Source organism: Balaenoptera borealis, assembly GCF_965194805.1.
Source record: "Balaenoptera borealis genome assembly, chromosome: 7".
Lineage (NCBI taxonomy): Eukaryota > Metazoa > Chordata > Mammalia > Artiodactyla > Balaenopteridae > Balaenoptera > Balaenoptera borealis.
Window position 1 is genome coordinate 25,598,115 of NC_138864.1, and position 25,741 is coordinate 25,623,855.

Consider the following 25,741-nt stretch of genomic DNA (forward strand, 5'->3'; position numbering starts at 1 on the left):
GCCATTTGTATGTTTTCTTTGGAGAAATGCCTATTTAAGTCCTTAACCCATTTTAAAATTAGTGTATTAGTTTTTTGCTTTTTGTTTCTCTTGAGTTGTAGGAGTTCCTTATATATTTTGCTGATTAACTCTTTTTTCCCCACCTTCCAAGGCAATTTATTGATTACTGTGTGCCAGCTACTGTGGGTTTTAGGCCTATAAATATAAATAAGAAACTCTCCCTGAAGCAAAGGGCTTAAAGCCCAGTTGGAAAGACATATAAAAAGATGATTACAACAGAATTGGATTAAGTCAATAAACCTTTGTTCTCTCTTTCCTTCCCTCAATCCCTGCCTTCCAAAAGTAATTATTGCTCACTGTATTAATTTTTTTTACCTTTTGACTTCACCCATTTTTCCCACCAGCAACCCTTGCCTCTGGCAACTACCAAGCTGTTCTCTGTATCTATAAGCTTGTCTGGTTTTTGTTTGTTTGGTTTTGTTAAAAAAATTTTTTTTTAGGTTATACATATAAGAGAGTTCATACGATATTTTTCTTTGTCTGTCTGACTTACTTCACTTAGCATAATGCCCTCAAGTTTCATCCATGTTGTTGTGAATGGCCAAGATTTCATTATTTTTTTTATGACTGAATAATATTCCTCTGTATGTGTGCATGTGTGTGTGTGTGTGTGTGTGTGTGTATTTCAATTTCTTTATCCATTCTTCCATCAATTGATACTTAGGTTGCTTCCATATATTCTGGCTATTGTAAATATGGTGCAAGGAATACGGGGGTGCAGATATCTTTTCAAGTTAACGTTTTTGTTCTTCTCTGAAAAATACCCAGAATTAGAATTGTTGGATCATATGGTAATTTTATTTTTAATCTTCAGAGGAAACTCCATACTATTTTCTATAGTGGCTACAATTCCCACCAACAGAGCAAGGATGAGCATGGCCACATCCTTGCCAATGCTTCTTTCTTTTCTTTTCCAAATCCATTAACGTTTTAAATTTATTTTTTCCATTTTCTTTTTTTAAAATTTTATTTAACATTGGAGTACAGTTGATTAATAATGTTGTGTTAGTTTCAGGTGTAGAGCAGAGTGATTCAGTTATACATATGCATGTATCTATTCTTCTTCAAATTCCTTTCCCATTTAGGTTATTACACAGTATTGAACAGAGTTCCCTGTGCTATACAGTAGGTCCTTATTAGTTATCTATTTTAAATATAGCAGTGTGTACATGTCAATCCCAAACTCCCAATCTATCCCTCCCCCTAACCTTTCCCTGCTGATAACCATAAGTTAATTTTCTAAGTCTCTGTGTCTGTTTCTGTTTTGTAAGTAAGTTTGTTTGTATCATTTTTTTTTATAGATTCTGCATATAAGTGAGATCATATGATATTTGTCTTTCTCTGTCTGATTTACTTCACTTAGTTTGATAATCTCCAGGTCCACCCATGTTGTTGCAGTTGGCATTATTTCATTCTTTTTAATGGCTGAGTTATATTCCATTGTACATATGTACCAAGTCTTCTTTATCCATTCATCTGTCCATGGACATTTAGGTTGTTTCCATGTCTTGGCTATTATAAACAGTGCTGCAATGACATTGGGGTGCATGTATCTTTTCGAGCCAGGTTTTTCTCTGGATATATGCCCAGGAGTGGGGTTGCTGCATCATATGGTAACTCTATTTTTAGTTTGTTAAGGAACCTCCATACTGTTTTCCATGACTGTACCAATTTACATTCCTACCAACAGTGCAAGAGGGTTTGCCTTCCTCCACACCCTCTCCAGCATTTATTGTTTGTAGACTTTTTGATGATGGCCATTCTGACCCGTGTAAGGTGATACCTCATTGTAGTTTTGATTTGCATTTCTCTAATAATTAGCAGTGTTGAGCATCTTTTCATGTGCCTCTTTGGCAACCTGTATGTCTTCTTTGGAGAAATGTCTATTTAGGTCTTCTGCCCATTTTTTGACTTTTTTTTTGTTTTTTGTTTTTTTTTTGGATATTGAGCTGCATGAGCTGATGGTAAATTTTGGAGATTAATCCCTTGTCAGTTGCATTGTTTGCAAATATTTTCTCTGTGGGGTTTTTTTCCCTTTCGTTTATGGCTTCCTTTGCTGTGAAAAAGCTTTTGAGTTTAATTAGGTCCATTTGTTTATTTTTTGTTTTCATTTCTATTACTCTAGAAGATAAATCAAAAAAGATATTGCTGTGATTTATGTCAAAGAGTGTTATGTATATATTTTCCCCTAAGTGTTTTATAGTATCCAGTCTTACTTTAGGTCTTTATTACATTTTGAGTTTATTTTTGTGTATAGTACTACAGAATGTTCTAATTTCATTCTTTTACGTATAGCTGTCCAGTTTTCCCAGCACCATTTATTGAAGAGACTGTCTTTTCTCCATTGCATAGTCTTGCCTCCTTTGTCACAGATTAATTGACCATAGGTGCATGGGTTTATTTCTGGTCTTTCTATCCTGCTCCATTGATCTATATTTTTGTTTTTGTGCCAGTACCATACTGTTTTGATGACTGTAACTTTGTAGTATAGTCTGAAATCAGGGGGCCTGATTCCTCCAGCTCCTCAGTGCTTGTTATTTCTTGTTTTTTTGATAATAGCCATTCCAAAAGGTGTGAGGTCATATCTCATGTGGTTTTGAATTGCATTTTCCTGATGATTAATGACACTGAGCAACTGTTCATGTACCTGTTGGCCATCTGTATGTCTTCTTTGGAAAAATGTCTATTCAGATCTACCCATTTTTAAATCAGTGTTTTTGTTTGTTTGTTTGTTTTTGTTTTTTTGCTATTGAGTTGTATGAGTTCTTTATATATTTTGGATATAGCCCTTTATCAGATATATAATTTGAAAATATTTTCTCCCATTCAGTAGGTTGCCTTTTCACTCTGTTGATGGTTTCCTTTGCTGTGCAGGTTTTTAGTTTGATGTAGTCTCACTTGTTTTTTGTTTTTGTTGCCTGGGCTTTTGGTGTCATTCATGAAATTGCCAGGATCAATGTCATGAATCTTTCCCCCTATGTTTTCTTCTCACAGTTTTATGGTTTCAAATCTTATGTCTAATTCTTTAATCCATTTTGAGTTATTTTTTGTGTACAAGATAATGGTCCAAGGACTTCCCTGGTGGCGCAGTGGTTAAGAATCTGTCTGCCAATGCAGAGGGCATGGGTTCGAGCCCTGGTCCGGGAAGATCCCACATGCCGTGAAGCAACTAAGCCCGTACACCGCAACCACTGAGCCTGTGCTCTAGAGCCTGTGAGCCACAACTACTGAGCCCGCGTGCCACAACTACTGAAGCCTGTGCGCCTAGAGCCCATTCTCTACAACAAGAGAAGCCACTGCAATGAGAAGCCTGCGCACCGCAATGAAGAGTAGCCCCTGCTTGCCCCAACTAGAAAAAGCCCACGCACAGCAACGAAGACCCAACGCAGCCAAAAATAAACAAATAAAGTAAATAAAAACTTTAAAAAAGATAATAGTCCAATTTCATTCTTTTGCATATGGATATCCAGTTTTCCCAGCACCATTTGTTGAGGAAACCATCCTTTACTCTTTATATTCTTGGCACCCTTGTCGAACATCAGTTAACTATATATGTGTAGATTTATTTCTGGGATCTTTATTCAGTTCCGTTGGTATATATGTCTGTCTTTATGCCAGTACCATGCTGTTTGATTCTTTTAACCTTTTTATGTATTTTGAAATCAGGAAGAGTGATGCCCCCAACATCATTCTTTTTTCTAAGGATTGATTTGGCTATTTGTGGTCTTTTGTGGTTCCACGTGAATTATAAATTGTTTTTTCCTACTTTCGTAAAAAATGATATTGGGATTTTGATGGGGATTGCATTGAATCTGTAGATCACTTTGGATAGTTTGGATGTTTTAGCAATATTAAATCTTCCAAAATTGATGAATATGGAATATCTTTCCATTTGTTTATGTCTTTTTAAAATGTTTTCATCAGTGTTTTGTAGTTTTCTGTATACTGGTCTTTCACTTCCTTAGTTAAGTTTTTTAAGTATTTTATTCTTTTTGGTGCTATTGTAAAGGAAATTATTTTCCTAATTAGGCCTTACATTACATTGACTGAATATTTTCCCAATGGGAAAATGTTCCTTCAAGCACAGACTTTGTGTCAAACAAGGCTGGAAGCAATTTCAATTTTGTCATTTACTACCTGAGAGACTTCTTACAATTACTAAACATCTTTGAGCTTCAGATTCCTCCTTGTAAAAAGCATTAAAATAATACTTTCATGGAAGAAACAATGTGAAAATTACAGATAGCATATGCAAAGCATAAAGTCTAGTGTATTAGTGAGGATTATCTAGAGAAAGAACAAATAGGATACATAGGCCTAAAAACCAGGAGCATCAAGTGTTAGGAGAAGATTGATGTCCAACTCAGTCAGGCAGAGAGCAAATTCAATCTTCCTTCACCTCTTTCTTCTACTCAGGCTCTCAACATGTTGACTGATGCTTGGGGAGGGCCAATATGCTTTACTGAATTCACCAATTCAAATGCTTATCTATTTTGGAAACACGTTTGTAGACACACCCATAAACAATGTTTAACCAGATATCTAGGCATCCCAAGGTCCAGTCAAATTGGCACATAAATTAATCATCACATCTGGTACTGTTTTTGATCTTTTGATGTTGTAGTTTTTTCAGCCTAAGTGTTTATCCATTTGTGTATCCCATTTAGAACAACCCTACAAGAGAGTTCTTAGCTCATGTCTGGCAATCCCAGCAACTATTTACCAACACATTGAGTTTATTATTTCATCAGCCCTGGTTATTAGATAGCATTTCTTTATATCTGACCACAATCTTTATCTCTTTATCTATTATTTGTCCTAGTCCCACTCTTTAAGGTCACACAGAACAAGTTTCATTTCTCTATGATGTCCCACTCATCAGTCATTTAAACACAGTGCTCATGTAATCCTAGAGCCCTTTCAGTCCCACACGAAGTTCAAGACAAATCCAAGATTAGCATTTGGCCTTGCCATTCCTAGGCCTCAAATGCATACTTGAACAAATAATTCTTGGCTTCCTCTAGGCCACAGTTGTTCCCCACCAATGCCCTGTTTCCCTGGAGCACTGCAGCCAGCCCTTCACTAGCTATCCTTTGTATTTTAATACATTTTTAGACCTTTTTTTTTTTTGGCTGCAAATGAGACAGATTCTGTTCCAGTGTTATTTTTCAGAAAATATGATGGGCATGGTGGTATGATTTAGTTGACATCAAAGAGACCAGAACTTTTTGGAACACGCAGGTGCAGCCTGGGATGCAAACCACTCCATCAGACAATCACCCAGTTCTGAACATTGCAGTATTATACTTCTATTTAATTCCTTCAAGTGCCAATAATTCTTGTACTTGAAAGTACAAGATTGCTAGCACAAAAAAGTTGCAAATGACTGTTCTAGGACTTGAATCCACCCTGCCTTAGCAAGGCCTGTCAAAGTCAATTCCCTCTCTAGCAACCTGATAGTCCCCCCGCACCAGCATCTTCCCTTTAAAACCCAAACACTAGCTTTTCAACCTGCTGTCTCAATATTTTCATGCTCACATTTAATGTATTTTGTTACCTTTGGCAAGATCTTGATCAATATTTTCTTATTTTGAGGCAGCCGTGATCTACTTTCATGCACTCTTGGGAATGTTCTACTCTCTTATATGATTTCTACTTCTACTATTGTTTATGAAAAATAGATGCCATGAGGATGCATTTTTTCGTTAATAGAGGAGTTATATAAAATTGAAATGAAACACATAAACAAAAATACTTTTCAAGTTACTGCAAACCCATGTTGGAAGGATATAAACAATTCTATTAAATATTATTTCTGAATCCATTTCTATAATACGAAGTTATTGGAGTCTACCAAGGAGCAAGTGTGGTCTCAAATTACATATAATAGAATTAAATCAATGGTAACTGTAAGAATACTCAAGAATAGAAAGTAATAAGCAACAAGAATACATGGGATGTGTTTCTCTGAGATGAGAATGAGTATTCACAGGGTATGGTTTAAAAATGAAGTAAAATTTTAAATTAAAGAATAAAATAAGAAAAAAAGAATAAATGAAAATAAAGTGCATCTCTTCCTTTGTTAGCTCAGTATTTTCATATACTCAGAGACAAACATTTTTTCTTCCCCTTAATAGCTTCCTAATTACTACTAAGAAAGCCTGTGTAGATAATAGGATAAGGATTTGAAGATGAAAGAATAATAAAAGAAGAAAATGTTATATTTTCTAAACTACAGGGATATGATATAATTTATTAAATTATAAAGAGAAAATGAGATATATATCAATTGAAATAATTTTTTCCATTCAAGCAAATATTAATTATGTAGGACCCATTTGCCAAGAGGGCAGATTCCAATATACCATTGGACTTATTGAATAACATGAAAAGTGTAGTGAATTGGGGTAAATTGCATCAGTTTTTAGACATACACCATGCCAAACCATACAACTTGTGTTTGAACAAAACTCCCATGAGCATGCCCATTTCTAAGACAGTGTTGCTTCCTATGAAGGACAGAGAAGTCATTTTAGTTAAATTTCCACTCTATTCAACAAGTCATTGCCTTGTGGGAACATTTATAAATATCATCTCCATTATTCTTGTTGTTCCTTATAGCTATACAGGTAAAAAAAAAAGAATTGAAATGTAAGATCCAGAACCAAGATATAAAACCATTTGAAGTATAAAATGTGGCATATCCCAAAAGAGGAAGAATTTTAGGACATAGAGTAGGAATACAGCAGAGAATCCATGTAGGCTTCTCAATTTTCAGGAGAAATCAAAAGATAAACAAAGCAAGAATAAAGAAAGAGAATAGTGTCAGTGGGCTGCTGGTATAAACAAAACACTTGAAAGATCAGCAAAAAGAAAATCTAAATTGTGAGAGAATAAAAATATGACAGGAGCTAAATATTAAAAGGAAAACAAGCAAGAAGAGTACTAAAACGAAGGTTAGTGCAAAGGCAGGACCAAGAACGTGAAGGAAAAACATGATAACATAATGTTGCAAGAAAGCTTCCCACTGAAGGATATCTTTAACTTTTGATTAATATGTTTTGCTTCTAAGATGAGTATATATAACACTCTCTGAAGGTGAACTTTTCATGAAAATAAACCAAGATAATGATGTATTATTCACCCCCCAAGTTGTAAATATAGGCTTTGAAAAAGTAGCCTGCAGCTATCACTCCTTAAGATTCCTGGGGGACAGGTGAGTGTCTCAAAAAGTGAAAAAAAATCTAGAAACTAGTATGTTAAGATTAAAAACAGAGCAGATGAACTTGTAAATGTGCATTTTATTAATACATTGATTTTAACAGTTTGGTAATGCACTGATAGTTTTATAGATCTATTTTAAATCTAACATATTCAAAAAATGACAAGCATTATTGGGCCAAAGAATATGTTGTTTCCAACTTCATTACAATCTAGTCATTTTTCTAAAGTATATTTATATGTGCCTAGAATGCTTGGGGCATATAAGAACATCAGGTTTATCTGCATTTATAGAACACATTCATAAATTAATTATCAATAGTTTAATCATGTTAATTCGAATATAAATTTGAATGCATATTATAAATTGCTTCTAGACAGAAGATAGTTAAAATATTTTATAACAAGATATGTGTTCCATTTGCTTGGCATTTTCAGGGAGTGTAGTATTCTATTTAGGTGAATATTCTAGCCTTTCCCCTTTAGAAGTTCAAACTTTAATATTTTAATCACCTTTGAAGCAAATCTTTCTCAAATATTACGTTTTTGCATATACCTTAACCTTTTCTGGATAGCTCAGGGTAATTATTAGGAAAATCAATAGCTGTGCTGGGTTGCAATACTCCGCTGTCATCTGGGAGACTGATGAGTGCTCCCACTATAACAAATGACCCTAGACGACTCTGGTTTTAAATATCATCTGTACATTTTTTGTACTTTTCCCCTGTCTTAAATCCCTGTGAGGCTGTCAGCATGCCGGCCTCTAGGAGTCTCCATCGTCTCCCCTCCCTCTCTCACATAAACCATTGCAAGCATCTTCTTCTAATTTGCTGCTACATTTTACCATAAATGAGAGACTCATTAAACTGAGGGAAGATAAGGGAAGAGGGAGGAAAGGAGTTAAAGTTACCAAGTCTGCAAATATTATTTGTAAAATGAATATTCCTGCACATACTTGAAGGTAGAAATGATAGGAAATGCCCATGTTGCAGTGGGTTATACTTCACTTCAAGTATAATAATACTTGCTTCATCTCCAGGGAAACCAGATGGCTGCATCAGAAGATTTTTTTCTCTGAAAGTTTTATGGAAACGATTGACTCTCACCCTCAGAGAGTGGGAGCATAAGTCAGAAGTATCTAATCCTTCTGGGAAGGACCATGAGGGATCCGGCCTGGAGAACCTTTCTGTTCTTACGGGCTAGCCCAGAGGCAACAGATGCTTTTGGGAAATAGCACCCTCCAATATCAGGTCACAATGCCAAAGGACAGGTTTCTCTAGGTAAATGTATGTCCCCTGCTGTAATATCTTCAGATATGTCATGGAGGTAGGGGAGTAAAAGAAAAAAGCTCAGTGGAAAAATTTAAATCAAGTCTTTACCTTTTATTTACCTATCATAAGGTTCATGTCGGTTTGAGCTTCCTATATATTGTTTAAAACTTTTTTGCTTATTGACTCTTTATGTTGTGTTAAGTATTTGGTTTACCACCAGTAATCAAATTTAAAATATAAAATTTTCAGAATTATCATTGTACCCATTAACTGTTTAGTGAAAGGAATCAAACTTTCACCTATTGTAAGAAAATTTAAAGAAGTCATCCTAATGTAAAAGAGAAAGAGAGAGAGAGAAAGGTGAAGTGGGAGTAGAAATCTTATTAGCAAGGTATAATTAATAATTGAATAAAATTTTATTTTCATTTCCTTTCCATTAAATCTCCTAAGAATAAAAGAAGAATAAACAAACTCATGCTCCCTTATACTTTATTGAAAACCAGCCAGAAAATGTTAGTGAAATACCTAATAAATTCCAAGTACCATATGTCCATGTTAATTAGAATGCCTTCCCATTTCTTTATTGAGAGAACACACATACTAGTTCCTTTGTTTTAAAATAACATTCTGAATTTGCATATTTTCCAATATATCCTAGGACCTTTCTATCTCTCCTGTAGGTTTGGCCTCATTACTTCTGTTCTCCAACTCTCTACTGACTTTCTATACTAGAGGTAGAGAAATCAAGAAAGTCTTTGTAAAACTTTTGAAAAAGATTAAAGCAAGCATGAACAAAGACAGGAGTTATAGGACAGGGTAATTATCATTAGTTCAAGAAGTATGTAGGTGGCACCGTCCATGGAACTTGGGAGGTGGAGCTGGTGGGGTGGGGGAGGTTTACTGGAAGATACCGTTTTGTTGACTAAGCTTACTAGGCTTTGAGTTCAGGAAATCTGACCAACAATGAATCACTGCAGTGAAAACCAGACTACGAGGAATGGCCATAGAAAGATGAGAACTATATTCTGGAGAAAGTGTTACAGTGTAGAGGATACTGAGAGAAAAACAGGTATGGGAACTCAGAACAGGGACCCATGAGGTTAACAACGAGATTTAAGACAAGAACAAAATGATTACAATTATAATACAAGGTAATCTAGGACAAGATTCTGAAGCCAAATTGATGCTGCAGCTCTAAACTTCTGACCTAGAGCATTTTGAATTAGGAAGTAGATGTGGTCCAGGGTTTCAATTCTATTTGAACTTCTGCATAGGGATTAAGGGGTTCCCATTGTTTGGTTCAAGGAAGGAACTTAGGCATTCATTCAATTTATATTCATTGAGTGCTTCCTAGGTGACAGAACAATTCTAAGCTCAAGAATTAGCAGTGGTTCAAATTATCTGACCTCTTGAGAAGCCTACATTCTAGTGGGTAGACACTGACAATAATCAAATAAACAAATGGACATAGAATGATGCATTTTCAGTTATAGTCAGTACAATAAAGAAAATAAATCAGAGGAAGGGAATGGAGAATGTCAGCAGGTGTTATTTTGGATAAGGTTGTCAGGTAAGAGTTTCCTGAAGATTCTTAGATGAATATCTCAAAGTAAGAAAAAGGAATATGTGGTTATTTGGAACACAAGTAGTCTAGGAAAATGAAATGACAAATTGAAGATCCCAGGTAGATGAGAATATGCTTGTTCTGTCTGAGGAACAGAAAGGAAGCCAGCATAGCTAATATAAATAGGCTGATGACAGTATAAGTAAAACTTCCCATTTTGTTATAACTAATAACAAGTATCAATTTCTGTTTTTACTGGGCCCTAAAAATTCATACTTTTAGTGTCTTTAAGAATTAGTTTTTATGGAGAAAATCCCATGCAGACAAGATATGTTGACCACTTGATCCTAATTTTTTATCTGGTTGTTACATACATACATATACAGCCCATAACAGACCTAAGAGAGCCAATTATTATATAAAGAGGGACTAACTGCTTCGGCATATTAAATTTTAACCTAATGTTATGAATGATTTTCCATAACTGTCAGAGTTTGAAGCCTTCAATAAGGAAGAGTTTTCATAGGGTATTAATCTTATACAACATGATTGCTTTTAAATATAAGGACAGCAGGGTATTTTTGAGAACTGGTACTTCAGTTACAGTTTGACTAATTTTTAGTCAAAGCACTCAATACCTCTGTCTACTTTGCAGCATGATCAATGGAAGCCTCAAAGTTTCAGATATTGTTTTGTGCACAGGATGAATGAAAGTTGCAGTTTATAAAAACAATTCATAAAACCATCTACATCTACTGTAACTTTGTTGGAGATTGAGATCAATGTTCTGAAATAAAGTATTTAGTAATAAAAATTAGGACACAGCTTTCCTATTTTTTGATGATTTCTATTCCCCCGGAGATAAATAACAGATCTGTGGTTAATCAGATTCTAGACTCCGCTGTCTCTTAGATCAGAAATAAGGAAAATATAAGGAAAGAATGTCTCAGAAAGTTTTATTTTTCAGATTTGAAATTCAGATACAAAAAAAGCTTTTGTAGAGTAGGATGTTAGGTTATAGTTTTCAAATAACTAATGTATGAAACAAGTCTCTGAAAAAAGTTTGACAGGAAGGGGACATTAGGGCATCACTGAGAATAACTGGAATAAATGAAACTTCTCCTTTAGGAAGGTCTATATGTCTAATCTAAGACTAATGGCAAGAGCCACTGATAATCACTATGTTGATGTTATTTTAGAGAAACATGAACTCTCATGCAGAAGACTGTTGTAATCAATTTGATCAAGAATTGATCGTGTGGAATGAGTGAATTTACTGTCTTTGATAGTCATGGAATTGTAAGATCCAGTAAATATTTTTCAATATATATTCACAGCTGCAGCAATACACAAATAAACATTACAAAATATTTATTATCAATATTGTTATCCATTTTTGTCCACTCAGAAAAACAACTCAGAGGTGAAAATATTCACCCAATCAGCAAAGGCAAATAGGTTCTGCTTGTTGAAGTAGTGAAGAGAAATATAAGTAAAAATTTTAAAGTCATGCAGCTTTTCTTCCCACTAAATGAGGGGCATGATATTTATTTCATGTGAAATCTCAATTTGTTTCAGATAAAAATTTATAAAGGATGTGTACAGGAGTTAGAAAATCATTGTAATTAAGGACACAAGCTTGAGGGAAATTAAGGAAACCCCAAATATCACAGTTTTGGAATCCTCAGCTTTACCTAATATCATTATGGGTTGTGAGAGAGTCAAAGAAGTGAGTCTTATGCCCATGAATACTGGCTTTATTTTAATAATATACTCCAAAAAGGTTGGTCCTGTTCCTTTCAGCTACACTGAACAAAAAAATATAGAACTAACAGGAAACTGGTTAATATTGCAGTTTAGGTAATAGTAAACAAGTCATTTTATTTTCCTTGACTTCAGACTTTAAGTTATAATTTACATGATAATATTAAATTAGTTAATTAACTGATTGGTCTGTTCCTTCTAGTTCCTTTTGGGAAAAAAAGAGTACTTAGAAATAGGCATTTGCATGACATACTTTGGAAAAAGCTGGGCTTAACAAAAGTCCCAAACCAAGAGGGAATTTTATCACATTTTAATGCACAATAACACTTCCAGTCTTAGTGCCTTACACAGGAGCAAAGCAGCATGCAAAAATCATATGCTCTCTGCAAATACCTTTGAACACATAATGAACCACTTACAAAAAACCTCTGGCCTTGTAAGATCTCAAAGGGGTGTAAAACTTCACTAAATGTGTTTTTCCTTTACTGGTCAAATAAACACATACTGAATTTTATGTGCAAGTGTTTAGTGTTTCTAAAATGAACACCCAAATGCACAGCTTAGAATCTTCCACAATAGGAAAATTGCCAAGAGAAAGAAAAAGAAGGAAATAGCAAAAGAAAAAAAATCTTACAATATGTAATAATAGCTGGACCCTTTTAACTGCAAGCTCCAAGAATCTACTGTTGTTGTGGAGGTTATTACTTACATAGTAAAAATTTTCTCTTGTAATAGAGTATAAGGGAAAGAGAAACAATGACATTTTATCTCTTTTTTGGTCTCCTGGAATGACAGCAATCTTAGCATCAATTGATCTGCCCTTCAGGAAATATTTACATGTCAGTGGATAGAAACTTGGACTGATAGAAGAATGGTTTTTCTGAAGACTATTTATAGTACTAATAATGATTTTTTATTGGATTGAACATCTCTCTGTCACCAGTGCTATCTTGACTGGAAATAGAGATTCAAAATTTCAATAATAAATGCACGAAGGTCATACTAAAAAAAGTGGATGTGGATTTTAGTTAGTAAAATTAAATGGATTTATGTAAAATTTGTTGTATCTCTTCTCTCATCATAGGAGTTATTGGCTTATTTTCCTAGAAAATTATTTGTCCTTAATATTTAAAATTTTACAGGATTGTATGTGTTATACCAGGGAGAACAGCACTCATTTATGTACAATTGTGAGAAAACTTGAATTTCAGAGGCCTTGTAATAAAATTGTTTAAGAAACTATGTGGGCTGTTAACAGTTGGCTCAAGTCCATATACATTAGGGTCCATGAATAGAAGAAACCACAGCATCAAGGTGAAGGTGAGTGCCATATTTACACTATATTCTGCAGATGCCCTAATAACTTGCTGGGTTTGATTTGGTCCTCTTAAAAATTGAAGGACTATTACAATTGAGCTTATGTCTATTTAAAGAAAACCTTTAACTTTAAGAAACTTTAAGGGTTTCTTCAATAGACAGAAAAATAGCTTTGTTTCAATTTAAAAGCAGAACAGCAAAATATGATAGCAAATGTTACAACAGAACTGCTGCTCTGGAATATGACTGTGGATGATCTCACTAGATGAATTAAATGAAATAAGAGTCCAGGTGCAGCTCAGGGGACATGGGTTTGTTAAAGATGTCATTCAGAACTCAGGGTGAGGCAGTGTGAGTGGTCAGTGAAACCATGAATGTAGCATTCCAGACAACTGGAAGAAGTAGGTCAGGCAGGATTCACGGATTTAGATCCCTGGGTAATTCAGCACTTCGGACAGTTCCCAAGGGCACTGCTTCCTTCCAGGTACTTAGAGTACTTAACCATTAGATTACCAAACCTACTTATTTAATTCTACCTCGCGGTGCCACATTTATACCTGCATGTGACCTTAATCCCAACGGAATTGTCTGCATTCATCCACAGAGCTCTGTGGTCTGTGTTTCACATGAGGCCTACATCTTCAGTCCTGACAGGAAGGTTCATGGTGCTCTTCCTGTTACTTGAGGTTATGTCAGGCTTGTCACTAGGCCTTGTTATATTAACTTAATTTTCAACCTGACTGAATATGAAAAGATGAAGATGAGGTCATCCAAGTCATGGAAGAGTCTTTACCAACACCTGATGGTCCATTACAGTCAAGTCCTCTGGGCCATTTACGTGCAGAGCCATTGAGCAGCTGTTGTATAACAAACTGAAATGAGGTGCTCATACTAGATGGGGGGTTGGTGATGCAGAAAAAGACTTTAAGAATCTGCTAAAATTCTGCCTAGCGCCATGTGGCCTAACTGTAGAAGGTAACACAAGTATATTAAGGCCTTCCTTGCAGCGTCTGGTAATAACAGAATTGTTCTTCTGGAGCAAGGACTTTGGGCCAGTTTCTAAGAAGCAGAACTACAATTCAGGATAGTCTATCTCATTTCTAATCAAAGGACAAATTCCAGATTAAAATTAGAATTATTGACAACAAGACAGAAGTATATACATACATATATCAGTCTTAAGGATCCTACATGGTTAACAGGTTTCTGACCTTAATGCTCAGAGGAACTCAATTTCTTTTTAATTTCTTTAGTGGATTCACAGATATCAGAAATGGATTTTCTAGCCTAGCTGAGAGCTCTAAAGAGTACTGAGAGAGCATGAGAATGATCTAGCAAGGAGGAGGAAGGAGAACAATGGCCCAAACACTGCAGAAGGGAGAACATATAACAGAGAAAGTGGTATTTTGTTATTTTATGAGAGAGTGATACCACGAAAGTTTGACAAATATAAAAGCTCTGAGGTCCTTCTTTATCTAGTTGAGTAGTACATGATTGTTACTCTGTATATTCTGAAAGCACCAACAGCAGAAAACGCATTCCCTCGGCTTCCTTGATGAATAACACATTAAAACCACAAATAACTCAGGTAGCTCTGAGTCTGGAGCTAGTGATTAATTCTGAAGGAACAGCAGTGATTTTTATTAGAATGCCAATTCTACTGGTTCCTCAGCTGTAACTGTTGGAAAATCTGAAGATTCTGAGATTTGAGAAGGCTCACTAGGTGTCCACCCAGATGGTTATGCGACCTGAGAAAAGAGCTTCTTATTTATTCAAGTACACAGTGTGTATTTGTAAATAACTGTATTGATTCCCCAAAGTCATATGTGTAAATCAGCCTTATTATTCAAAGATCAGCTCTATGCATGCTTGGGAGATTAACAATTTGGCACCAATTTAGCCAACTCTACTCTCAGTGCTGAAAAAACGTCTGAAGAAGATTCAGGATAACCCACCCTGACTCACAAAACTTGGTTACGTTTGTATGGTTTCAGGATATTTCCCTCAAAATTTAACTGAAACCTAAACTTTAAGCTAGGCTTTATTTTTAAATATTGATATTAAACTTCATGACATCTAGTTTATCATGAGAATACAGGAAATTTAACATGAACATTGGATTTAATTTTTTCACTTTCTGTACAGTTAATACAATCTTTATTTAACAAAAAAAAAGAAAGGAAGGGTCATACCACTCTTGGAATGCTCGTGGATATTAAGGCATTTGTTCTTTGCTACATAAATATGACATTTAAATACGGTAACTAAATACAAGGCATTATTATTAGCAGACATGCAAACTAATGAATGCCACTAAATCATGTTGCAAAGCCCACAGGAAAACATACTACAAAATTTATTGTTAATTTACTCTGATTTCTTTGATATCATTATTTTCTATGATTTATAATTTATTTTTCATATATAATTTAAGGCAGCTTATATGATCAACACAGCTTTTTTATTTAACTGCTATGTATAAAACAGATAAGCAACAAGAATATATTGCATAGCACAGAGAATTATAGGCATTATCTTGTAATAACTTTTAATGGAGTCTAATGTATAAAAATACTGAATCACTATGCTGTGAAAACCTGAAACTAATACAATACTGTAAATCAACTATACTTCAATAAAAAATAAATATAATATTTTCAATCAACCCTCACTATCATTCATTTTTGACAATTAGAAGAAGAAACAACACTCATTTAAAACCATTTTCTTTTTGTGGGTATTTTTGCCTATTTCCTATGAATGTGGAAATAAGCAGCTAAATGTCTGACCCATAACTTAGGCACATGTCTCAGCCTAAATTGCCTTAGGAGTGTGAAGTAAAAAGAGATTTTAATACTTCTAACAACTTAAAAATACTGCGTTCTTAAATAACTATAGTCCACTGGACATCTACAAGTAAATGAAGGAGGAAGAGGAGGGCCAACTGTTACAAACCCAGTTTAGTTGCTCATGGTAGACCTCTGACATTTGATGGGCTAAGCAGCAATGCATGTGAGTTTTGTTTTTAATATCACTCACTATTAATTGCAGTTCAGTAAAACTAGATTCATCTTTGGATGTAATAATACATATACATATAGTTTACACATACAGTAACTGTGACATAGGAATAAAGGTATTATTTTCTACTGTTTTTTAGTTATATTACTTTAAAATTTCATTATACAGACAGATCTGTAACTTCATTAGACATAAACTGCATACATGTAGATGTTACTTGAACATATACATGCAGCATGTTATTTATTTGTATTTTTCAATGCTATCATTTCTCCTTTTATGGATAAGACTACTGAGGTTCAGAGATACTCACTGGGTTACTTCATATTCATAGTGGGTAAGTAGTAAAGCCAGGTTTGGAACTGAAGCAGATTCTGGCTTAGGTTACACTGCTTCTTCCTCTGAATCATACGTCCCACCTTCAAGGTTTTAATTTCATTTGTTCATGTTTGACACGGGCACACAAGGAAACCTGTGGTAGAGCTTTGGAGTTCATCCACATATCATATTTTCCTACACCATCATTGTGCATGAGAGGCAAGTGAAGGCAAGTGAAGTGAAGTAACCGGAGAAAACTACACAGAGGTAGTGACAAGACTGGAACTCAAACCCTGTGCTCTTTAGATGCTGCCTAGAGATGAAGATAATTTATCTGCAAGATCACAGCTTAGCCTCAGGATATCCTGATCACAAGGATACTTCAGAGGGTATGTACATACACATTTCTCTTGGCTTCTTAAGAGTAGAATTAACGCAGACATATTTTAATTTTTCTTTACAAAATACACTTCTAAAGTGACCTCATTAAAGCTCTCAAACCAAAACAACAGCACAATAGTAATCTGGTGTTCTAATGCATTTCAGTCAAAGGAGAAAAATGTGATGCGATGAGAAATAAATTCAGCGGTAGAGCTGTGCTTACCTTCATAAGTCCCACTTTCTAGGAGAGCACCACTTTTCTCCAATTCCATAAAATCTTCAACAGTGATGAAAATATAGTCCACTCCAGGAACCTCACCCTCCTTATGTGGCCTTGTGGTGCCTGAACAAGGAAAATTAAAAACAAAGGAAAGACTCTAAGTGATGTGTTGCTGAACTTTAGAAATACCACCATACTTCTGAATATTCAATAACACTTGTTTGTACATCCTGCGAGCTGGCAGTTTGCATTTGTCCTTCTGTTTGTTGGAAACAGAAAATAGCAGGGGGTTAAGATTAAAGTAAACATACAAAGCATTTTTCTTCATCAAGTTTATAGAGTTCATTGCCATGGAATGTGGCTGCATAGGTTTTTCAGTGAAAAATGCAGACCATTGTGCCCTTTTTGAAGAGGTGGCTTGAATATTGGGCCAGGAGTCTGCTAGCTCAGGAATTTACATATCTCTCTTCCATGAATGGACCTCTATTGTTCTGTAGAGTGCTTTGCTATGACATAAAATACAATGGAAAATAGAAATGTTAGCAAAATGTCAATTTACCTTTATATTTTCATGATCAGCTCCTTTATGGGGGGGGGGGGGTTGTTGCCATTTGTTAATTTTGTGCCAAATAATAGCTTATATTTGATTTAAAGGATAAGAAAAGCTTTGTTATTACTTAAAATTAAATAACTAAATAATAATTAGAATTGAGTAATAATTATAATTAAATTAGTATTATGTTAGTAATATAGTACCCTTCCTCCCTCCCTCTCTCCCTCCCTCTCTCCTTCCCCCCTTCCTTCCTTCCTTCCTTCTTTCTTTCTCTCATTATTGCCTTAAATTCTGACTGAATTGGGAGGTGACACACTCCAAGGGGTTACTGCATGGGTCCACCACTCTTGTTTCCTGCATCACCTATAGAGTAAACAGCTTCTGTGACCAGGGTGACAGAACAGCATCCTGTGGCTCAGTACAGCTCCACTGGAGAAGTCAGTCTCCCAGACCTGCTGTCCAGTTTGTGAGGTGGGAACCAAAACAGAGACATATTAAAGGCTGTGGGTTTGTTTTCTGGAATACTTCCTTCCCTGAACATGCCTTAAGCTTCTTTTCTTTTTCTGTGCCACCTACATATGACATTTTGCATGTCAGATTGGAATTTTCGTAATGCATACATGCAAATAGTATGCAGAAGTACATAGAAGGCAAATGTGTAAACAAAGTACTAGTACACTGGCAGGCTTATTCACATGTATACTATCGTCCATATTCTCTATAAACTAAACAAAAAGTGTTTCAAACCCTTAAATTTATTTTCACTCTCCAAAATCTTTATCAACTAGGCCACGTAATAGCCAGTCAGTTCTCCTTTTAATCTATTAGGATCAAATCTGGACTGCAAATGAGAGGCCTAAACTAATATCAGAATATACAATGTGTTAGGAAAATTCATTTTTGGTAAAAATGATTAATTTCCATTGAAAAATTTTTTTAAAATTTGAAGGCATTATGTTCTAAAATTAAATTTTACAAGCTTCTTTGGGGGTTGCAAAACAATTATTTCCCCATAGTCATGTTTAATGACTTTCCCCTGAATTTGTTATTTTATTTTGTTTAACTGAGCCACATTTTATAATATTCCCTACTGCTTTTAATGTTATAAAATATAAACCTCCCACACCTAGTATGCATAATGTTGTCAAATTGTTTCTATGAGAACCTTAACTTTCAATATCCTGACTTTTATATGCTTAACCCTTGTGAATTAAAAGCACATTAACATGGTTTTTGGCAATCAATTTGTTTTTGTTTCTTTAGAGCACACTCTAATCATTAAGAAAAATCATAACACAGTTTCAATTTTCCTTCCTAATTTATCTGCATATTTCAGAAGCTACACGCTTTGATTAATTAACTGCTTGCACTGCAGTAATGCATTCCCAGCACAATGTGAGCATAAGACCACAAGCTTAAGGGCAATTTCCAGGGCTGCTGACTTGACTAGAGTGGCTCGCCTGCACCAAATTCTAGTGAACGTGTTTGGGGTTGTGCTCTTCTTGGAAGGACCATGAGTACTTTGGTTCACTGGTTGTTTTTCCATCTACGTCTTACATCTCAGGCCAATGTGATTGACTTTTTGCCTTAGGGATCCAGCCTCCCCTGTGGCTGCATCAGTGTCACCTGTTGCTGTTGACCTGCTTCTTGCTGGCTGCCTATTTGGACTGGGGGTTCGCCTACCTCACTGTTGCTTGAAGAAGTTCTACACTACAGTCTTAAAAGCTGCATTTCCCATCTTTGACATCAGTCTCCCATCCTTTTCTCTCATTCTGTTCTTCTTTCTAATTATAACCTCCAGTCTCCTGATCGCTCCTAATTTCCATGATGTTCCCCATATTTGACTTCATTTGCCTTTCTACTAAGGGACTGGGAATCTAAAATGTCTTCTTTCCTTTAGTTCATCTTCACCATTTTCCAAGTCTTAATAAGCCTCCAAGTTCCCTATTGGCTATTTCATTCAGAGACTGCAGCTGCTATAGAAAACCATGAACTTTCACTGACAAAGTACCCTACAAATTTAGGCTTTCTAATGTTAGTTTTGTTGTTGTTGTTGGACAAGTTTTTGTTTATTCATTTTGGTTTTTTTAAATTGAAGTAGAGTTGATTTACTATGCTGTGCCAATCTCTGCTGTACAGCAAAGTGACTCAGTTTTACACATATAGACACTCTTTTTAAAAATTCTTTTCCATTATGGTTTATCCCAGGAGACTGGATATAGTTCCCTGTACTATACGGTAGGACCCTGTTGTTTATCCATTCTAAATGTAATAGTTTGCATCTACCAATCCCAAATTCCCAGTCCATGCCTCTCCCTCCCCCCTCTAATGTTAGTTTGATTCAACTGATGCATAGCAACCCTTTTAATAAGTGTCTTCTTCCCTCTTTGACCCACCATGTTCTAACACTCAAGGGCTTTGACTTTTCAGCAGAAGACATTAGCTCATTCTCTTTCTGGTAATATAAGAGATACTCTGAATTAAAAATCCTTAAAGTTCCCTAATGTCTACCTCCTTCATCTGCATTATCTTCATCCTTAATTGTAATCATCCATCCATCTTGCTAAGACTAATCCCTTCTCCTCTGCTTTCTTTCAAAGTCTAGTTTTTATTTTTTATCAAAGTTACATATACAGATATTTTAAAGAGTCCACTTCTACAAGGTTTGTTAGTCTACAACTCCACGTTATTTTTTTTTAAGTAGACTGTCATCACCCCCCCACACACACACACACACCTTTCATTTTATCCAGCGGTAAACACTTTTAACTCTTTTAGCTGATTCTTTTGTTTTACCTCCATGTCTTTAAATAATTTTTCAATACTTATGATGGCTCTTGTTTTTTTATTTTTATTTTAGTCACTATTGATTTCTTGGTAAAGAAAATGAATATTTAGCTCTTTTTTGCCCACACTTCTTCACATCACTTCCTCCTTTTTCCCTTCTCCCATTCTCCCAGTAGAACAAACTTGTGTTAGATTACTATTTAACATTTATAATAATAATACTATGTAAATCTATTTCCAGCAGAACCGTGTACTGTGCTGATTAATTTTCCATTCTTGTGTAATTTTTTGTTTACTCTAAATTTAATGTTTTAATTTCCAAATTTCCACATATTGATCAATATTTCAATTAATTAACTCTCTCCTTGGATAAACAAATCTCCTCTCAGAATACACAAATATATTTGATATTTTGTCAAGTTTATCCTACTCAAGAAATTTCTCCTGGAGCCTTCTGACCTGCTCCAATCCGGACTGTGTTGGCCTACCACATAGCTGCCATTCTGGGATCACCTTTTGCCGTCATCCTGGGATTCACCTTGCCTCTTCCCTGTGTTGTAACCCCTCTTTCCCAGATCCCATATCTCTTTTTGTAGTCCATTCCCTCATTTTGGCAGAAAACAACTGTCAGAAACTTTCTGTCAAAAGTTGCGTGGGAGCTACATTTTTGAGATTTTGCATGTCTGAAAATGTCTTTATTCAACCCTCACGGGTAGCAAATCTGACTTGGCATTTCAGGAAAATATAATGAAAACATATTATTTCCATCCTGTTCCTCTGTTAATGTCACCACCGCTTTTCCTGTCATGCATGCCCTGAAACTTTCCCTCAGGGTCACATTTGAGGTCTCCCTCATTCTTTTATTCCCTCTCCAAATAGCTGGCAAATTCTATGCCCTGTAACTCTACAATGTCATCCTTCTCTTCTGCACTATCTCTCTTCCAAACACTGCCCTCCTGGACTAAGAAATGGCTACATCACTGGTGTGCCTGCCTCCCCCTCTTAGTTTACCATTGCACTACCCGATTAGCCCTGGTACAGCACGAGGCTGATCACATACTCTCTCCAAAGGGCTTATCTACCCAATCTCTAGTCAAGAAACTTGGCTGAAAAAGGTAAGGAGAGGAAAATACTGTGAGTTAAAAAGAGTCAGAAGAGGCTCAGATTCTATTATTGACAATAAAGGCAACTCTCATGATATGCCAGGTTATAGAGTCTCTTTAGAGGGACCTGCCTTGATGCAACATGTGAGAGGACATAATATAAGAATTTTCTGCTTCAGAAATATTTTCCTTCCTGTCCTGCCATCTGTCAATATCCTTTCCTTTTAGCCTAAATTTTCCACCATTGGAATTACTCTTCAGTTTAGCCAAAATAGAAACTACCTTTAAAACATATGCTATAGTAGATAGGAATGTGAGCCGTGGAATCAAACTGTCTGAGCTTGTTGATGCTCTGCCATTTGCTATCAGCAATATCTTGAGGAAGGTTCTTCATCTCTATAAACTCTAGTTTTCTTATCTGTAAAATGGGAATAATACTAGTAGCATATTTACAAAGTTGATTAGAAGAAGAAATAACCCATATACTTAAAACAATGTCTGGAAAATTTTAGGCACTCAGAAAAGATTATATGTTAAGTACTCTTATCTGAAAGAACAGAGATGACACCATGGATAGTTGTTTTTTCCTCATGAATTTTTTTTTTTAAGATTTTTTTTTTTTTTTTTTTGGATGTGGACCATTTTTAAAGTCTTTATTGAATTTGTTACAATGTTGCTTCTGCTTTATGTTTTGGTTTTTTGGCCGTCAGGTATGGGGGAATCTTAGCTCTCCGACCAGGGATTGAACCCGCACCCCCTGCATTGGAAGACGAACTCTTAACCACTGAACCGCCAGGGAAGTCCCCCCAGGAATTCTTGCCAAAAATATTAATTGAGCACGTATTATGTGATATTCAAGCACCATTCAAGATACCTGGTATATATCTTTGAAGAACACAGAATAGAATCCTTTCCTTCATGAAACTTACATTCTAACGAGAAGAGACAGAGAATAAACAAACAAAGAAAATTTTTTTCTAAGTTATATAGTATTCTGTAAAGGGCTAAATCCTATTAAATGACCATAAATCAAATCATTAGCACCTATGGACTATTCTGTGGGTCAATTACTGAGATTTTTAACCGTTAGCTTAGACAATACAGAGCAAAAGTTTGAAGAGAAAGACTGTAAAGGACCTGAAGGGAAGCAGAGATCTGCAATACTTATGGGCTGCAGGCTTCACAGGAGTGAATGACAGCTTGGCTAGAGACCTCTGGGAATCAACAGGAGTTCCACAAAGAGCCTGGTTATATTTTAAAAAGAATCACTAAATTCCTAGAGAGAAACTTCACTTATTTCACATACTGCTTGGTCTAGCTTAAGTCAATTGACTTATACACTGGTGTCCAAATACATGTATTTTTGAACTTCCAAGGTTATTTTTATAGGGTTGATAAATATGACAGTGCATGGTGGGTTCTGATGACTGGTAAATGTGCACAAACATAGACACATACATATCACCCCTCATTTTTAAAGGAAGAAGGTGGAAGGCATCATGTGGCAAAAAGATTCTTAGAACTGAAATTCAGAACATCTGCTTTTTACTTTTGTTTTAATATTTTAGATATGTGGTTCTGGGTTAAAACATCCTTTAGTTGATCATCAGTTTTCTTATTATGCAGTGAGGTAAATACTGGATATAAAAGGGTATTATAAAAAGTGAAAACATGAGCACTATGGCAACATGATTGCATTCCTCCTTAGTAATATTAATACACTACTAAGAATAATACAATTCTAACAAACATCATTGATGGTATGTTATTGTTGCAATCTTTATAATTAAAGTTTCAAGTGAATTAATTTCATTAAGGCTAAAATTTCTTAAGAAGAAAAAGTTCTTATGCCTAAAGACACAGATTGCCCCTTTTCATTGTCTGGGTGTAAAGAAACATTGAGATAGAAATCCATTTCCTTTGATTACACACTAAAATGTGGGACACAATGATTTAGTCACTATTTAGGAGGACCCTCTGCCTTTTGTTAGACAGATACTTAACGCCAGTAGAGCTTATGGACTAGACTGTAAGAAGTTTTTTACCCTTTGCTGAATCATTTGAAAAGTGTGAAAGTGCTCATAAAACTTGATTAGTGGATCATTTAATTTTACCTTCAGGCATAGAACCTTCAACAACAAAGACTCACAAAGTAAGATTTTAGATCCATGTGTCGGGGAAGAAAAGATATTAGTTGGTCTTAAATCAGTTGCCACCAGAAGAAGAAAGCAATTGGCTGAAGAAAGAGAAAGCAATTGGTGATCTATGAACACCCCTTTGGAAAGAAATACAATTCTAAAAATAAGGCAAATAACGTGAAATATAATGAAGTGTTGTACAATGGTAATTTATAGCTAAAGGTAATGAATATATAGACTGGAGAAATAGTTGAATTTCCTGAAGCAGTTACCTTATTTTTATGCTGAAATAATTACAGCTACTTCCCTATCTCAAAAGATTATGAATAGAGAGATGACAGTGAAGCAAGACTCAGCAGTAATAACAAGTAATCACACAGCATTAGGAACAGGGTGGAAGCTAGGGAGAATAAAAGAAGAAATACAGATGATTCGTCATATAGCTAAAGCTAAAGCTCACCTTCTTTTACTGCTCTTCTATATTTGGTTGATGCTTCCCTAAGTGGTGTTTAGAAATGTCCAAAATAAATTTTAGTATCCAAATTATGGTTTATGTACTTCATTCTTTACTATGTCTTCCTGACCACTCATCCAAAGAAAAAAATAAAAGGAATGGAAATGGAGGAAATGGTACTAAATTAAGTCTTTATCTCCTATTGCTTCTTTTCTTTAAAAAAAAAACTTATTTAATAATTGCTAAATTAAGTACTGCATGAATAACACCTCCTTCATGAGTTAAGGAAAACATACGGTACTTGTGCTCAAAAGACATGTTCTGAAGAGAATGAATTTGCTCCCAAATGGCTAGCTTATTATTGATGCATAGTGAAAGCACAAGAAAGTCACTTGTCATTTTGTTACCATGGCAACTGGGGGGTTGCCAATGGATTTTTTTTTTTTATTCTACTTTTTAAATGAAGGAACATTTCTCCTTTTGCCTTAGGAAGAAAAGAGCATGACGTTGGTGGTAAATGTAACCCTAAGGCACATTTCCCCTCAGCCTTCTGATAGTTCCTAATTTTAGGAAAATGCTTAAAAAACAGTCATTGGCTTACAAGACAGTATTACTACCTAGATGATAGTCAGTCCAGTCATCTACTGTGATCTATTTTGATGTGCTGAAAGTTCCACAGTGCCCATTGCATCACAGGCAGATGGGTCACTGTGTGAGAATCTGAGAAACTGGATTCTTTTCTTGTGCATGTTTCTGAATATATATTTTTCTTTATTCCTGGTGTTTCTCAACTGCAAGCTGGAGAAAATAAATCTTGACCACTAGGGTGACTTCCTCTGGATTCAACCTTAACTTATATTAGATTCCTGAAGATACTTCTTTAGTATGTCAGTTACTCATTAGCACGTGTGAACACCATCACAGATTTGTGTACTTCCAATAAAAACATTCAGGGGATTCCTTGGCCGATGGCTCTCATCAATTTTTACCTAATCAGCCTAGGCCTTGGGTTTTATTATACTCATTTTCAATCATATAAAATCCAGAAGTATGATTTTATACAGACACAGAGCTAAAGCAAGCAAAGTAAATAATATAGTTTGGGCCACTGATTCCCATGTGATAGAGAGATTATAAAGCAATGTGAGATTTATACATTTCATATCAACTGATGGGGGAGGATTGGGTTACGGTCAGAAAGGAAAACATACAATTCAAGTCAATTAATCACCTATTAGGTTTTCTAGTGAATTATTGCCTCAGTAAAACACTATGAATGCTTTATAAAATATTGAAGACAAATCCATTTGCAAAACACCAGTAGTAACTTTGACTTATTTTCTTAACAGTGCATTGTTCTAAACCTCAGGAATTATTTTAAAACTCTCTTATTCCCTAAAACAGGATACTGTCAATTAGTGTTTAAAGCTGAATTGACATATCCTAGTAATGTTATATATCTTTCAGACACCGAGACATTTTTGAAGAATAAATCTCTCCTTGAATATCTCTGGATATAGAGGTTTAGACTAATGTCCCATACGGCACCAATTACTGTTTTACATCTTA

At 35.3% G+C, this 25,741-nt stretch overlaps 1 protein-coding gene across 7 annotated transcripts in view; it reads right to left on the reverse strand.

The window, feature by feature from the left end:
• The window catches only part of MAGI2 (membrane associated guanylate kinase, WW and PDZ domain containing 2), a 1,331,631-nt gene that overhangs the window by 581,723 nt on the left and 724,167 nt on the right, over positions 1-25,741 (reverse strand). For all 7 annotated transcript variants that reach the window (XM_082399315.1, XM_082399314.1, XM_082399312.1 and 4 more), the window contains exon 3: positions 17,141-17,260. In XM_082399315.1, the coding sequence (XP_082255441.1) occupies positions 17,141-17,260 (120 nt within the window). The remainder of the gene's footprint in view (positions 1-17,140; positions 17,261-25,741) is intronic.